This window comes from Indicator indicator, chromosome 5 (assembly GCF_027791375.1).
Source record: "Indicator indicator isolate 239-I01 chromosome 5, UM_Iind_1.1, whole genome shotgun sequence".
Classification (NCBI taxonomy): Eukaryota; Metazoa; Chordata; class Aves; order Piciformes; family Indicatoridae; genus Indicator; species Indicator indicator.
In genome coordinates, this window is record NC_072014.1 from 38358387 (window position 1) to 38376079 (window position 17693).

The 17693-nt window shown below is 50.0% G+C and overlaps 1 protein-coding gene across 2 annotated transcripts in view; it reads right to left on the reverse strand.

Annotated features, from left to right (window-relative positions):
- Positions 1–17693, reverse strand: part of FMNL2 (formin like 2) — a 178435-nt gene that overhangs the window by 26721 nt on the left and 134021 nt on the right. For both annotated transcript variants that reach the window (XM_054380889.1, XM_054380890.1), the window contains exons 9-10: positions 14832–14925; positions 2736–2810 (exon numbers count right to left, since the gene is read on the reverse strand). In XM_054380889.1, the coding sequence (XP_054236864.1) occupies positions 2736–2810; positions 14832–14925 (169 nt within the window). The remainder of the gene's footprint in view (positions 1–2735; positions 2811–14831; positions 14926–17693) is intronic.

Sequence of the window (17693 nt, forward strand, 5' to 3'; positions counted from 1 at the left end):
AACCTTACCTCTCAGTGTGCACCCATCTCTCACACAAAGAACCCAACCATGCAGTTGGAAACCCAACTTTAGGTTGAGTCTTTGTAGAACTCTTTCCAGTTCCTGTGGTGAATCCTGGTTCCTCCTACTGCTGGTGCTGGCCTTCAGTAGCTCAACCCTGCTGGTCATACAACCCAGAGCCAAATGTCTCTATTCCAAAAGTGCTTTTGCTGGTTTTGCTTTGGCTCTCTCAGCACTAGGGCCAAATTCTCATTTCCTTCTCAGATCCTCATGCACACAACCAAGGAATTCATTGATTCTCAGAAAGCTGACCTAAGAAAGTTGCTTTTCAAAGGAATTAACTCAATGTCAACTACAGAAACCTTCTCCAAAATCCTCCTGCCTTGTTCTTGCTAATTCCTCCCTCTTGATCCCTGGGATTTCACTCTGGGGCATGGTTTAGTGGCTATGGTAGTGTTGGGTTGATGGCTGGACCATCAGTCTGGAGAAGAGAAGGCTGAGAGGGGATTTAATCAATGTTTATCAATATCTGAGGGGTGGGGGTCAAGAGGGAGGGGACAGGCTCTGCTCACTTGTACCCTGTGACAGGACAAGGGGCAATGGAGAGAAACTCCAGCACAGGAGGTTCCACCTCAACATGAGGAGGAACTTCTTCAGTGTGAGGCTCACAGAGCACTGGAACAGGCTGCCCAGAGAGGTTGTGGAGTCTCCTTCTCTGCAGACTTTCCAGACCCCTCTGGATGTGTTCCTGTGTGACCTGTGCTGGATTCCATGGTCCTGCTCTGGCAGGGGGGTTGGACTGGATGACTTTCAGAGGTCCCTTCCAACCCCTAACATCCTGTGAGCCTGTGATGGTCTTGGAGGTCTTTTCCAACCATAATGATTCTATCACTAGGATTAATCACAGCTCCTTCCAGCCACAGCTTCCCAGATACCTCTTGCCTTCTCCATTCAGGGCAGGGTGAAAGCCAAGTCCTACAGGAATAGATCTTTATTTATAGAATAAGAGAACTGTTTTGGTTGGAAAAGCTCTCTAAGACCATCCAGTCCAACCAGCAACTCAACACCACCATGGCCATTAAACCACATCCCCAAGTGCCACGGCCACAGGTTTCTTGACCACCTCCAGGGATGGTGACTCCACCACCTCCCTGGGCAGCCTGTTTCAGTGCCTGACTACTCTTGCAGCAAAGAAATATTCACTGTCCTAGGACTACAGGAACAAAGAGCAAAGCCAACTGCAATGTGGCAGGAAGTTCACAGATTGCACTGGGGTGGAAGGGACCCTCAAAGGTCATCTTGTCCAAACCCCCTGCAGTCAGCAGGGACACTCCCAACTAGATCAGGCTGCCCAGAGTTACATCAGGTTTGATCTTGAGTGTGTAAGTTCCTGAGAGCAGCCTGCTAACTGGAGTAAAACTGCAGGGCTCACTGGAGCTTTAATCTCCTTTCCAAGTACAAGCAAGAGGCCATCCTATCTTCCTCACACCACCTGCCTTTTTAGCCTCTGTCCCATGAGCTTACCCTTGGCCACCAGAGCTGCAAGGCACTGACACCAGAGCCTTCAAAGCCTGAAGGAGACACCACACCAGGAGCTGTAACACTTAATTCCTGGCAGAAAGAATTTTTTAACACCAAGCTCAGCCCAAAACAGTAGAAAGTGTCTGAGATGCTTCACAGGCCAGCCAGTCTGACTGGGTGGGAAGTCCTCCTTCTTGCTCTGCTCTCACCTCAAAATAGGATGGTGTCAGATGTGAGGCATCAAGTGGCCAAGAGAGGATTGCAGAGACCATGCCAGTTTTCTAATTAAAAATAGGACCTAAATTACTCACACCTCTGACATGGGCACTCACATACCATAGTCTGGGACCAGGCTCTCCAGTGGTGCCCACTGACAGAACAAGAGGTAAGGGGCTCAAACCTGACCATAAGAAGTTTCATCTAAATATGAGGAGGAACTTCTTTAATTTAAGGGTGCTGGAGGCCTGGAGCAGGCTGCCCAGAGAGGTGGTGGAGTCTCCATCTCTGGAGGCACTCAAACCCCACCTGGATGTGTTCCTGTGTGACCAATCTCTAGGTGAACCTGCTTTGCAGGGGGGTTGGACTTATGATCTGCACAAGTCCCTTCTAACCCCCACCATCCTGTGATTCTGTGGCAGGCTTTAAAGCTCCAGAAGCACTTTGGCTATCAGAGATGTAACCACCCAGTTCAGCCCTGCTGCCACCACCTGTGCCCTTCACGTGCTGCCAAGGTGCAAGCCAGCCCTGGTGTGGGTGGGTGGAAGCCTCTGGTGCTCCAGGGGAAGTGGATTTGGTGAATGATCATGCATCAGCCCCTTGAGGAACCCAAGTGCTGCAAAGCTACTGCTGTATTTATCAGCAGCAGATAAGGGCAGCCAGCAGCTGCAGCAGGTTTCTGCCACACTTCCCTGTCTGTGGCTCCCAGGAGGTTGGCACAGGGACAGAGCAGGCATCTCGACACTGCAGAAGCTGCTGCTTTGCCACAGTGGAACAGCACAGATGACCAAAAGGTCACTTTCCTCTTACCTTCAGAAGGCATTTCTTGAAGGGAACTAGAAATGAAAGGCATGTTATGCAGTTTGGAACAGAGAAAGATTCACACTGTGGTGATTTCAGGCCAAGGACCAGAAGACAGATCCTTCTGTGCCCATGACACCAGGCCCAGACACAGCAAACCCTGAAACCAAAGGCTGCTGTTGCTAAGTGGCACTCACCATGAAGTCTATGTTGTTGTCTTCGTTTCTGAAGTGCTCCATCAGCTTCTCAAAGCGCTGCTTCTCCCCACACACCTACAAAAGAATCACCAGCTGCTGGTTAAACCACAGAGGGCATGAAAAGCAACCCAAAAGCAGCTCAGCTGCTTGCTCAGAACCTCTCCATCCAGGTTTCTTCTCTTGTTATAAGTAACTCTTCATGACAAATCCAGTGGAGAAACCACAGGTGATCAACTATGCTGCAAGTCTAACGGGTCAGTTACAATTAGAACAGAATTAGATCTCTTGTCCTCCTAAAAATTTAATTATGCCCACAGATGGTACAAATCAAGAGGATGATAGAATTATTTGGGTTGGAAAAGCCCTCTGAGATCATCCAGTCCAACCATCAACCCAGCACCACCATGGCCATTAAACCATGGCCCAAAGTGCCATGGCCACACTTTCCTTGAACACCTCCAGGGATGGGGACTCCACCACCTCCCTGGGCAGCCTGTTCCAATGCCTGACCACAAGGCAGCTGCAGCATCTATGCCACAGGAAGGCTCAGCCTCTCCCACAGCTCAGAATTGCCTTTTCAGAGTCATGTTTAATGGCCATGGTCTTAGGTTGAAGGTTGGACTTGAGAATCTTGAAGGTCTCTTCAAACTTCTGTGATTCTATTTAACATAAATAGGAATCAGAACAAAAAAAAAGAAGGGAAAAAAAAGACAATTATCATGGGCTAAACAAGGTGAGAAGCACCTCAGCTCAACTATGAGCTGGTCCCAATTCCAGAGCTGTCAAACAGGGGTGTCACCAACTTGAGGGAGAAACAAGATGTAAAATAAAGCAGATCTGAGGATATTGTTTGACTCCAGTTACTTCCCATCAGCTTCTCTGGCTCACTCCTGCTTTTCCCAGCACAGACACAAATGATCTGGAGCAATCCAAAAGCACCACATAAAGTTGGACAGTAAAAGGGAACAGAGGTGAGGGGATAGAAAACAGACCCCAAATGATGCACCATGGACTGAAGGACTGAATGGATCACAGCTTGAGAAGGGTAGATTTAGACTGGAGATTAGGAATAAATTCTTTCCAGTGAGGGTGGTGAGACACTGGAACAGGTTGCTCAGGGAGGTTGTGGTTGCCCCCCTCCCTGGAGGTGCTCAAGACCAGGCTGGATGAGGCCTTGAGCAACCTGGGCTAGGGGAAGGTGTCCCTGCCCATGGCCAGGGGTGTTTCGAACTGGATGATGGAACTAAGCTGGAAGTAATGGGACAAAGCTGGAAGTGAGGAGATTCAGGCTGGACATAAGGAAGAAGTTGTTCCCCATGAGAGTGGTGAGAGCCTGGAATGGGTTGTCCAGGGAGGTGGTTGAGGCCCCATCCCTGGAGGTGTTTAAGGCCAGGCTGGATGAGGCTCTGGCCAGCCTGATGTAGTGTGAGGTGTCCCTGCCCATGGCAGGGGGTTGGAACTGGATGATCCTTGTGGTCCCTTCCAACCCTGACTGATTCTATGATTCTATGATCTTCAAGGTCCTTTCCAACCCAAACCATTCTATGCTTCTATGAAGTCATCCAGAGGTTAGTGGGACCTAAACTGAGCTGCTCATGAGCACTGTGAGCAGTGGCCTGCTGGGTGACCACTCACCACACTTTCTGCTGTGCTCTGCCTGAATCAAGCACACTTGTGGTCTATGTGATGCATCTGCTGCCATTCCTAAGCAAAGCTGCCACACTGGGGCCATTATTCAGGTATTTGTGGTCCCCACCTGACGTCAGTGGGAAGCCTGCCCCAGCATCTCTGTGAGGGGAAGGGATGCTGGTTGTGATGAGCTGGCTGATAACGTTGCCATCAATATTCATGGCCACAATGCCACAAGTGACAACTCATGGGCTCCATGCAGGCTCAGCAACCTCAACCCTCACAGCCAGGCTATGAAGTCACACACCAGTGCTTGTTGAAGTCCTAATTCAGCCTTCTCAGCTGAACCTCAAAGGCTCACAAGGGAGAACAAACACCCTTCAGCCACAAAGTGTGTCTCCTCAGCAAAAACAGATTGCACTTGGGGGTCAAGTATACCCTGGGCTGCATGAAGAAAAAATGTGTCCAGGAGGTTGAGGGAGGGTCTCCTTCGCCTCTAATCTGCCCTGGTCAGGCCAAATCTAGAGTCCTGGATGCAGTTCTGGTCTCCTCAGTTGAAGAGAAACAGAGAACTACTGGAGAGATTCCAGTGTCCTATCACTTGTTCCTTGGGAGAACAGACCAAGCCCCACCTGGCTCCAACCTCCTTTCAGGGAGCTATAGAGAGCAATGAGGTCTCCCCTCAGCCTCCTCTTCTCCAGGCTGAAGACCTTCAGTTCCCTCAGCTGCTCCTCACAGGACCTGTGTTCAAATTGAAACCCCAACTGGCCAGGAGCACAAACACTTCCAGCAGGAGCAACACACCCTTTGGGAGGAAAAGAGATGCAACACTGCGAGAGGCCAGGCTCTGTCAGGAAGAGCCAGAGAGAAACCCAGGACCTGGCTGAGTTTCAGGAACCTACTGGCACTGGAAGGATCAAAGGCAGCAGCTGCCCACTGATATAATTTCTTTTTGGAGGTGTAGGTTGGGCCTGATCCAACCCCTGCTCAAAGCAAACCCAAGCAACCCTCTCCTTGACTTGCACCACAAGCTGCTTAGATGCTCTCCTCCCCATGTTATTACCCCAAGCCCTTTCTTTGCCTACTGTAGTAAACAGGGTGGTAGTTCAGTTCAGCTCAACCAGCCAGGAGCTCTTCCAGCACTCTCAGTGCTCTCCTCTCCCCACAAAGCAGTGAAGGGTCAAGACAACAGAAGACAAAAGCAGGCTCCTTGCAACTTCCAGCTCTAAACAATCCCATTCCTCTTGCAGCCACCTCAGAAAAAACAGAGCTGTCTAGAAGTAGAACATCTGTTGTGGAAACAACCTTAACAATGGTGCACACCACCAGGATGGGAACCTAAGCAGTGCTAATCAGTAGCTAAAGGCTGAGGGTGAAGAAGATGGAGCCAGAATCTTTTGGGTGGTGCCCAGTGACAGGACAAGGGGCAATGAGCACAATCTGGAAGCCAGGAGGTTCCACCTGAAGATGAAGAGAAAATTTGTTTGGTGTGAGGCTCCTGGAGTCCTGGAGCAGGCTTCCCAGAGAGGTTGTGGAGTCTCCTTCTCTGGAGAGCTTCCCAACCCACTTCCAACACAAGGATATGGACTGGCTGGAGTGGGTCCAGAGGAAGGCCACAAAGATGATCAGAGGGCTGGAGCAGCTCTTCTGCAAACACAGGCTGAAAGAGGAGCAATGGATAGGCAATGGTTTGAAACCAGGGGAGGGTAGATTGAGGCTGGACCTTAGAATCACACAATCCATCTGTTGGAAGAGACCTCGAAGATCATCCAGTCCAACCCTGAAGTTGGAAGGAGGAAGTTCTTCACAATGAGGGTGGTGAGACACTGGAACAGGTCACCCAGAAACGTGGTGGAGACATTCAAGGTCAGAATTACGGGGCCCTGAGCAACCTGATCTAGTCAGAGATGTCTCTGCTGACTGCAGGGGGGTTGGACAAGATGACCTTCAGGGGTGCCTTCAACACAATGCATTCTGTGATTCTCTGACGGTGATGCTGGGCAAGCTGCTGTGGGTGCCTCTGCTTTAGCGGGGGGGTTGGGCTGGGTGATCTCCAGACATCCCCTCCAACCCCTACCATTCTCTGATCCTATGATTTGTGGCTGACTAATTAAATCAGAGGCCAACCCCCCCATGACAGAACCCCAGCAGCTCCTGGGACACAAGCAGCCTTGGCTGGCTGAGACCCAGCAGCTGATAGCAGGAGCAGAGGCAACAAGAAGCTGTGGCTTTCAGAAGCTGCTCACAGATCTTTCACACCATCATCAGATGAGTCAGGGTTGGGACCATGTGTGCTTCAGGAGACAAGGAGCTGACTTGTAGGGAATGATATAATTTACCCTAGAAGATTACAGAGAGTGAAACTGTAGATGGAGCCTACAGGATTGGCCTCAGTCCAAGGGGGAATGCTGAAAGCCAGCCCCACCACATAAACCCAGATGTTGCCATTTCCATCTGAATCCATTTCCAAGGGCTGTCATTTGGAGCATGGCTGGGAGAAGGGAGGGTTGAGCTTTTATTAGCAGGATTCTGGGTAAGAAGCAAGATTCAACAGGTTACCACAGCTATAAAAATCCTCTGTCTCTGCCTAGGCTCTGAAAAAAAAGCCCCAACCCTTTGTAGGTTGCATGAAGCCCACGTCACTTCAGCAGAACAAGGTGGCTTTATGGAGAGCCACCCATAAAGGGTCCTCTCTCTAGAAAGGTTCTGGATGCTATCAAAATAAACCCATCATGGACATGTGCCAGGAAGGGGTTTCCCCCATTAATTCCATGTTTCTTGCCTCTGGCTTGAAGAGGAAGCATTCAAAGTCCTCAACATGAAGGTGGAAGAGGGACTTTTGACAAGGGCTTGTGGTGATAGGACAAGAGGCAATGGATTTGAGCAGGAAGAGGGGAGATTGAGACTGGAGATTAGGAAGAAATTCTTTGCAGTGAGGGTGGTGAGACACTGTCCCAGGTTACCCAGAGAGGTGGTAGAAGCCCCATGCCTGGAACCATTGCAGGTGAGGTTGGTTGTGGCTCTGAGCAATCTGCTCAAGTTGCAGGTGTCCCTGCTGAGTGCAGGGGGGTGGACTGGAAGACCTTTAGAGGTCTCTTCCAACCAAGCAGTGCTGGAGTCCCCATGGTTTAGGGGTGACCTGGCAATGCTGTATGAAGGGTTGGACCTGATGATGTTAAAGGTCTCTTCCAACCCAAACCATCCTGTGATTCTATGAACCTCACCAGCTCACAGAACACTCAGCTAATGCCTGGGGGTCCCAGACAGAAAAAGAAAGGGGTTTGGTTGTCTTTACACCCAAGGTGAGTATGGTTTGACATGGTAAGGACAGCTCCCAGGGATGACCTCAAGGCAGGGAAGATTCACAGGGGGTCTTCTTCCCCTCTGCTCTGCCCTGGGTGAGGCCACACCTGGAATATTGCCAAGGTAGAGCTACCAGGATGAGGAAGGGACTGGAGCACTGCCCTGTGAGGAGAGGCTGAGAGCCCTGGGGCTGTGCAGTCTGGAGAGGAGAAGACTGAGAGGGGATTTAATCAATGTTTATCAATATCTGAGGGCTGGGGGTCAAGAGGGAGGGGACAGGCTCTGCTCACTTGCACCCTGGGATAGGACAAGGGGCAATGGAGAGAAACTCCAGCACAGGAGGTTCCACCTCAACAGGAGGAGGAACTTCTTCAGTGTGAGGCTCACAGAGCACTGGAACAGGCTGCCCAGGGAGGTTGTGGAGTCTCCTTCTCTGGAGACTTTCCAGCCCCATCTGGATGTGTTCCTGTGTGACCTGTGCTGGATTCTGTGGTCCTGCTCTGGCAGGGGGGTTGGACTGGATGATCTTCAGAGGTCCCTTCCAGCCCCTAACATCCTGTCAGCCTGTGAAGACAAATCTCTGAAGGTCCAAATTAACCCCCCCTACATTTTAGGAAGTGTTTTGCAGTACAGGACATCTTCTGTCAGCCCAGATGTTAAAATGAGCATCTACCACACACTGCCCAAGGGCTGTTGCTTCTTTCTCCTTCAACAACCTTTTGACATACTTTAGGGACATGGTTTAGCATTAACCTTGCAGTGATGGGTTGAGGATTGGACTAGATGACCTTAAAGGTCTCTTCCAACTCTGTGACTCTGAGTTCTGGAAGGGTGAGAAGTGGTAGCACAACTTCAGAAGAACACAGCCCTTAGTGGACCTGGTGTTATAAATCACAGAATTGCTTCAGTTGGCAAAGACCTTTCAGATCATCCAGTCCAACCATTCTCTCAATCTACCAAGATGTCCCTCAGCACCACATTTCTGCCTCTCTTCAACACCCCCAGGGAGAAGGATTCGACCACCTCCCCGGGCAGCCTGTTCCAGTCTTTGAGAACCCTTCCAGTCAAGAAGTTTCTTCTGATGTATAAGCAACCCTGAAATTCAGGAGCCCTTTTCTGAACCTCCTTCTCCTGTCTATGCCCCTTTGTCTGGTGGCACAATGCTGGCTTTCTCTCCCCCACAACAGCCCACTGTGAGCAGCAGCTCCCACCACCAGCGAGCAGCACTCCACAGGAACACTTTGTTTGGTCTGACCATGCTGACATTTTTGCACTTGGCTTGAAGAACAAAAACCCCACTTTGTCCCCACAAGTTACTGGTTAAGTCAACAGTTATTTCACACTTACTAGCTTCAAACACCTTCCACTTCTTTACCAACAGGGTTGAAGCAGGAGACAACAAAAGCATTGACGTTTCCCAGCATGTGCAGAGAGTTTCTTCCAGCACCAACTGGTTTATAATGGTCCATAAGAATAACTCACAACTGATTTCAGCTTGGCCATTCACCATTCAACCAGAGAAATCTGACCCTGAATGCAGCATTGTGAAAATGGAGGGCTGAACAATATTGGCTCACTTGGCCCCAGTGAAAACTGATGGGAGGTAAACAATGAGGTCCTCATTTGCTGGGCCCTCAACTTTTCAGCCACCCAGATAGACCCAGCCTGTCAGCTCAGTGCCAGTGCTCACAGCCAGGAGATGGAATCATGGAATTGTTTGGGTTGGAAAAGACCTCTAAGATCATCAAGTCTAGTCCTTAACCCAACACCACCATGGCCATCAAACCATGTCCCCAAGTGCCACATGTTTCTTGAACACCTCCTCCAGTGGTGGTGACTCCACATCCTCAAACTGTCCCAGGGGATTTTTAGGTTGGACATGAGGTACAATGTTGTTCCCCAAAGGGTTGTCAAGCCCTGGAGCAGGCTGCCCAAGGCACTGGTGGAGTCCTCATCCCTGGAGGGGTTTGAAAAAACTTGTATCACAGAATCACAGAATGGTAGGGACCTCTGAAAAGCATCGAGTCCAACCTCCCTGCCAGAGCAGGATCACCTAAAGCAGATCACACAGCAACACATCCAGGCAGGTCCTGAAAGCCTCCAGAGGTGGAGGCTCCACCACCTCTCTGGGCAGCCTGCTCAAGTGCTCTGCCACCCACAAAATGAGGAAGTTCCTTCTCATGTTTAGATGGAATTTCCTATGTTCCAGCAGATGTGGTGCTGAGGGCCATGGTTTAGTGGTGACCTGGCAGTGCTGGGTTAATGGTGGGACTTGATGAGCTGAAAAGTCTCTTCCAATTGGAGAAGAGGAGGCTCAGGAGTGACCTCATTGCTGTCTACAGTTACCTGAAAGGAAGTTGTAGCCAGGTGGAGGTTGGGCTCTTCTCCCAGGCAACCAGCAGCAGAACGAGGGCACAGTCTCAAGCTGTGCCAGGAGAGGTCTAGGCTGGATGTTAGGAGGAAATTCTTCACAGAGGGAGAGATTGCCCATTGGGATGTGCTGCCCAGGGAGGTAGTGGAGTCACCATCCCTGGAGATGTTCAAGAGAAGCCTGGATGAGGCACTTGGTGCCATGGTCTGGTTGATTGGATAGGGCTGGGTGATAGGTTGGACTGGATGAGCTTGGAGGTCTCTTCCAACCTGGTTGATTCTATGATTCAATCAGCATGACTTCCAGGAGATACAAGGGGAGCAAGGAAGGAGAGGGCAGTAAACCAAGCTTTATTAATGGCCACAGAAGAGAGCAGCCTTACTCTGAGCACTGCTCAAATGGATGAACTCCTCTGAAGGAGCACCAGGAAAACCTCCCTTCTTTTCCAGCACTGCTCCAATGCAGATGGGGCACAAGCTCTCAGCATCTGCTCTGTGAGCCCTGAGCTCCCCCAAAAGCTGTCTCAGGGCTCACTCCCCTCTCTTTCCTTCCCCTGGCATTCTGCTGAGGTGCATTTGCTTGTCCTGCAACACAAATCCCAGGCAACTCAGATAAAATGGTGGTGCTGGGCCTCACAGATCCATGGAAACCAGGACAACGGGCTGGGAGCACTGCTAAGGGAGCCCACTGGCAAGGGGGACAGGCAGGGCTGGTGGCTGTGGCCAGGAGTCCACCAAGCCAAGGATGTCAGATCCCATTCAGGCAGCATTTGCCTTTGGGGTGAGGTGCTGGGAATAAGAGGTGGCTCCAAACAGAGTTGGCAACAGGACAGGAAGGATGACAAAGATAAAGGAATAGCCAAAGGTCCCAGGGGCTACCTGTGGCACAGCAACTCCAAACTATTCCCCATGAATACAGCATAGAGTCACAGAATGGTTTGGGCTGGAAGGGACCTTCAAGATCATTGAGTTCCAACCCCACTGCTGTGGGCAGGGACACCTCCCACTAGACCAGAAGGGAATGGAGCATCTTTGTGGGGAGGAAAGGCTGAGAGCCCTGGGGCTGTGGAGCCTGCAGAAGAGCAGCCCCAGAGGGGAGCTGAGCAATGCTCAGCAAGAGCTAAAGGAGCTGTGGGGGGCAAGAGGCTGGGGCCAGACTCTTGTCAGTGGTGCCCAGGGACAGCACAAGGGGCACTGGGCACAAACTGGAAGCCAGGAGGTTCCATCTGAAGGTGAGAAGAAAGTTGTTTGTTGTGAGGGTGCTGGAGGCCTGGAGCAGGCTGCCCAGAGAGGTTGTGGAGTCTCCTTCTCTGGAGAGCTTCCAACCCCACCTGGCCATGGTGATCTTGGGCAAGCTGCTGTGGGTGCCCTGCTTTAGCAGTGGGGTTGGAGTGGATGATCTCCAGAGGTCATTTCCAACCCCACCCCATCCTGTGAGGCTATGAAATGAAAAGCCATCTGCACAAAGATTTCTTGACAAGATTCAGATCAACTGTGGCTTTCCAGCTTGGTCAGACCCTGAGAACCAAATTCTGTTCCTATTTACATCAGGGTGAAGCTCAAAGCCTGATGAAACATTTGATGTTCACCCTGATGTAAATGAGAGCAGAATTTGGTCTGAAATATCCTGTTTTCCCTACTGACTTTATTACAGGGTGAGCATTAGGCAGGAGTTCAGGTTTCTTTTGAAGTTCTTTCATGGCAAAGAGATAGAGCAGCAGAGATCTCGCTCAGCAAGTCTAATCCCTCTTAAATATGCACACAGGGTGTGATGAAAGAACCCCAGAGAAGCCTGGCAGCCCTGCAGCACCTCCTTACAGAAGCCACACCAATGTTGTTGGGCTGACAGCAACTCAAATTGGAAGTGTTCTGCTAGAAATCCAACCCTGGCTGCTGCACGTGGCAGCAGCTACCAGGTTTGTGATGGAGCAGCAGAATGAGTTATAAACAAGAAAACCTGAAACCATTTCAAACCATGACCAGGTTTGGGTTGGGTTGGAGAGTTGGGTGGAGAGGAACCTCAAGAAGTTCAACAAGGGCAAGTGTAGGGTCCTGCACCTGAGGAGGAAGAACCCCCTGCATCAGTACAGGTGAGGGTGACCTGCTGGGAAGCAGCTCCCTGGAGAAGGACCTCAGAGTGCTGGGGGACAGCAAATTCCCCAGAGCCACCAGTGTGCCCTTGTGGCCAAGAAGGCCAATGGTGTCCTGGGGTGCATTAAGAAGAGTGTGGCCAGCAGGTCAAGGCAAGTTCTCCTCCCCCTCTACTCTGCCACAGTCAAGCCACATCTGGAGTCCTGGGTCCAGTTCTGAGTTCCCCAGTTCAAGAGAGACAGGAAACTACTGGAGAGAGTCCAGTGGAGGCTATGAAGATGCTAAGGGGCCTGGAGGCCATGGAGAAGGACCCCGGAGTGCCAGCAAGAGAAATGAGAGCTGATCAAGCACTTGGAAGAAAATGAAGGAGCAAAACCTTGACTGAAGATGTTCAGGAAGGTGAAAGCAGGTGGGACTGTCCCCATCCCTGTGAGATGCAGAGGGCCTGTGACTGAGCCTTGCAGACTGTCCCAACCAGTGGTACTTCAGTTGGAGTCATCTGCCCAAATCCCTCACACAGCCCTCCCCAATGAGTCATGTTCTTCTGCAATGGACCAGTAACCAGCCAGAAGAACTTAAGCCTGGAGTAAAGACCCTGTAGTCCTCTTGTTTACAGAGCTTCTCCTACTACCAAATTGTTCTTCAGAACAACCTCATCTGCCTTGGCTTCCTCCATGCCTTCACCAAGGTGCAAATAAAGGCACCAGGAGCTTGCTCAAGGCTGCAGAGGAACAAAGGAAAGAATCAAACTACAATTTCCAGTTCCAGCTCTGTGCCTGCAGACCTTACCCCAGCTGGAAGCAGAACACCTTATTTCCACACCCTGACCATCCCTTCCACTGGTGTAACCCAAGAGCAAGGCTGCTTCTGTGGTCATACTTCCAACTCAGCTTCCACTTCTCTTGGTCCCTCACTCCAAGAAGGATAGTGAAGTGTTGGAGTGGGCCCAGAGGACAATGAAGCTGGTGAAGGTTCTGGAGAACAGGGCTGGTGAGGAGCAGCTGAGGGAACTGGGGGTGTTCAGTCTGGGGAAGAGGAGGCTGAGGGGAGACCTCATTGCTCTCTACAACTCCCTGAAAGGAGGCTGCAGCCATGTGGGAGTTGGTCTCTTCTCCCAAGCAACAAGAGACAGGACAAGAGGAAACAGCCTCAAGTTGCACCAGGGGAGCTTTATATCTGACCAGAGGAGCAATTTCTTTCCCAGAAGGGCTGTCAAGGCCTGGCCCAGGCTGCCCAGGGCAGTGGTGGAGTCCCCATCCCTAGAGAGGTTTCAAAGCCATGGAGATGTGGTGCTGAGGGCCATGGTTTAGTGGTGACCTGGCAGTGCTGGGTTCATGGTTGGAGCTGATGAGCTTAGAGGTCTCTTCCAACCAAAGCAATTCTGTGATTCACAGCCAGGGAAGCCTCACCAGCAGCCAGGCTGTTCTCACCACCTCTGCCTTCAGGTAGCTCACTACACAACAAAGCTCCCATCTAGGACAGGTTTCAGCTTGCCAAGCTGAGCTTTCTACAGATCTTTTCAAACCTTTTTTGGCTCTGCTTAATGATGAGCACCTCAGAAATCCCACTGTTTGTCTACAGCATGCAAATAGTGACACTGGATGGAAATCAGAGATCAGTATCTCCCCACCAGAAGCCATTCCCCAAACACAAAAGGTAAAAACAGTTAACAGCTTGGCTGGTTGATCATCTGCATGAACCCACTTGGAGCAACTGTGGTGTGGAGGAGAAACACACTAAGTGTTGACACCCAGCCCAGTTGGGACTCATCAAGTGTAACAATTTTTGAGCTGGCAAGTCTAGAACAATCTTTTCTCTGATAATAAATCCACACAGAAATATCCCATAGTCAAAATGAACTAGAAGAGCACCTTTCTAGGACTTTGATTCCCACAACAGTGCTTCTGAACCTTCAGAAGATGTTCCTGAAGATCATTACAGGTTCACAGATTGCACTGGGTTGGGAGGGACACTCAAAGCTCATCCTTGTCCAACCCCACTGCAGTCAGGAGGGACACCTCCAATTAGATCAGGATGTCCAGGGCCACATCAAGGCTGATCTTCAATGTACTCTAGGGACAGGGCCTCAACCACATCCCTGGGCAACCTGTTCCAGTGTCTCAGCAATCTCATTGTGCAGAACTTCCTCCTAATGTCCAACCTAAATCTCCCCTGCTCCAGCTTTAAACCATTGCCCCTTGTCCTGTTCCCACAGGCCCTTCTAAGCAGTCCCTCCCCAGCCTTCTTGTAGGTCCCCTTCAGATATTAAAATGCAGCTCTAAGGTCTCCCTGGAGCCTTCTTTTCTCCAGGCTGAATTGGAGTAAAGAATTGGAGTAAAGCTCTTGAGATCTCCATTATTTTTCCTTTTGATCAAAAAAGGAGCAATTCAGAGACTGAAATCCTCTTCTCTGGAGACTTTCAAGACCCACCTGGATGCATTCCTGTGTGACCTGCCCTAGGGGACCCTGCTTTGGCAGGGGGCTTGGACTCAATGATCTTCAGAGGTCCCTTCCAAGCCCTTACCATTCTATGATTTGATTTGGATTATGGCTTTCCTTTTTAACACAGAAGTGCACAAAATGAAGGCATCACCAGCACTGTCTGGCTCTCTGCAGCTCAAGGAGCTGATGAGGAAGCTGTAGCCAAGGCTGTGTAACAGAACTATCAACACACACACACACACAGAGTTCTACTGAACCTACCTCCTTGAAGTTATCAAAGGCAGATAAAATGATTTCGTGTCCTCCTCTGACGAGGCAAACAGCTGCTAAAAGCTCTAAGACAAGGGCCTTTGTCCTGTGAAGAGAAGAAACCACAACAGTCAGTGCCTGCCACGTGATGATCCATCCACCTTCTCCCCACCACTCTGTGGAGACACTGGGAGGCTTAGTTTGCATCCCACCTGTTTTCAAGCCCTTGAGCCCTGGGGAACCTGCGAGATGCAGAATGCTGAGCATCGTCTGATCCAGGGCGCTTTGGTTCTCCCAGGACCATGCACTTTAACACTCCTCACTCTGACACTCCTCAAACCATGCACAGATTTAAAGCACAAATTCCACTCCTGGAAACTCCCAAGCAAGCCAAAGGCAGCTGAAAAAAACCTGGTGAAGGCAGACCACAGCAACCTCCAACAGCTTGTGCTCCTGGGGAGTTCACCTGCACAAAGCTGCAGAAGTTCTACACAAGCCAGGACCACCAGACACCAGCCACGAGGCAGCTGTCTTCACCCATACCCCCTGAGCCCCATTTCTAATCAAATAATAATTCAAATCTGTAATTTTGCCTGCTACAAATCTGAATTATTTTTCTAGGATAGCCATTCATAGCCACAAAAAAGAAACCAAGATGCCTCATAATGTTCTCCCATCTGGGATGAGGAAGGTGGGCAACTGGTTGCCAGCAGTGCTAAGACAGGCAAATTAATGACAGAAGGTCACAGATCACTGAAAGGAAAGCATGCAGCAGACTCAGTGTCACTCCAGTTAAAACAATCCTCCAGCAGTGTCTTCTAGGGTTCACACAAGGCAAAAGCACCAACAGGACTTGAGGAGCTCTCAGGAGATAGTAAAACCATGCAGGCAGGACTGAAATTAGTCTCATGCTGAAGCACTGACTCAAACCAGATGTTACAGCAAAAGAAGTACCTTTTGGCTTTCAAAGTGGCAAGGCTACCTCTGGAAACCAGAGAAAATGTTCATTCTCCTAGGAAGTTTTAAATGGGTCTTTTTCAGCTCTTACTCAGCTGTTATTTTCCTGCTGCAAGAAGAAAACCCAAGCTCTTTCAGACAGGACCAAGAGGTTCTTACTATAGGTCTGCAGTAATATCCCATCCAAGGGTGGGCTATGAGCCATGTGTGGAGAGAGGAGAGGGTGATACCTGTGAACAGAGGGTCCAGGGAGGAACCTTAAAGATCATCTAGCACCAACCCCACTGCCATGGGCAGGGACACTTTCCACTAGCCCAAGTTGCTCAAGGCTCATCCAACCTGGCCTTGAACACCTCCAGGGAGGTCTTTTTTCCATCCACAACCTCCTTGGGCAACCTGCTCCAGTGTCTCACAACCCTCACTGTAAAGAGTTTCTTCCCAATATCCAAGTTTCAGCCCATTCTCTCTAGTCACAAGAGATGCCCAGGTCTCTGATACTCCCCACACATCTGGGGTGAGATGGGGAGAGGACAGTTAGGGCTGCATTGCTGGTTTCTACTTGGGCACAACCAGAGGAGACCGGATTGGATATTAGGATGGAGCTTAGGAATAATTTCTTTCCTGCAAGAGTGGTCAGGCATTGGAACAGGCTGCCCAGGGAGGTGGTGGAGTCACCATCCCTTGGAGGTGTGGACATGGCACTTTGGGATATGCCTTTAGGGTGTCAGGTAGTGATTGGACTAGAGGGAATGGAACAAAACTAGAAATGGGGAGATTCAGATTGGATGTTAGGAAGAAATTCTTCCCCATGAGGGTGGTGAGACACTGGCAGAGGTTGCCCAGGGAGGTGGTGGAAGCCTCATCCCTGGAGGTTTTTGCAGCCAGGCTGGATGTGGCTGTGAGCAACCTGATGTAGTGTGAGGTGTCCCTGCCCATGGCAGGGGGGTTGGAACTGGCTGAGCCTTGAGGTCCCTTCCAACCATAACAATTCTATGATTCTATGATTAATGGCCATGGTGGTGCTGGGTTGAAGGTTGGACCCATTGCTCTTAGAGGTCTTTTCCAACCCAAACAATTCTGTGATTCTATGAGATGAGTTCCTACCCAACTGGGCACTTCCTTCTGGGGATGGAATCAGCTCTACACATCACTCCAAGCTGCTGCATCTCTTTTGGGCCAACCTAAACCTCTTCAAAAATCAAACCTCGTTCAGAAATCATGATGGAGTTAAAACAAATTAGGTGTTGAACAGCACTGATGTTGTTTTGCCTTCAGATATTTTCAGTCACGTTTTAAAGTGATTTTTTTGTTGTTTTGTTTTTACTTAGAAGGCATCTAAATAACTGACTTCCTTCAAAAAAGAAAACTAAACTCTCTGGCTCACCTGATTTCCAGGCACAGGACACCAAAAATGATCAAAACAACAGACTTCTCATATCCTTCCCATTTACCCTCTGCCTAAGCTTGCTGATTTAGAACTAAATAAAAGGAAGGAAGGATTTCCATCAGGACAAGCTAACAAGCAGTGCACTAGAAAGCAAGCAGACAGCCTAAGTCAAGTCTAAGCGCTGTTTAGTTTCAGGTGTTTAGTTTCACCTCATCCCTTTGTTTCACCTTTCCTGACAAGCATCAGTGTGTCAGACTTGGTTCTGTGAGACATGCAAGAGCTCCAGGTTTTGCAGGACATGGCTTCAAGGACCACAAGGGCTTGTGTGTGGGGAGAGGAGGGGAACACAGCCTTGCAGCCACCGCTTCCCCTGTGTAGTTGCAGCCTTGTTGCTTGTGGTTCAACAACAACATGACACAGAAGAAGGAGGAACCCCTCTCTGAAAGGCATTCAAACCTAAGGACCCCTCAGACAAAAAAAAAGAAGATTTTGCTGTCCTTCAGGAAAATCCCAGGCTAAGCTGCTCATCA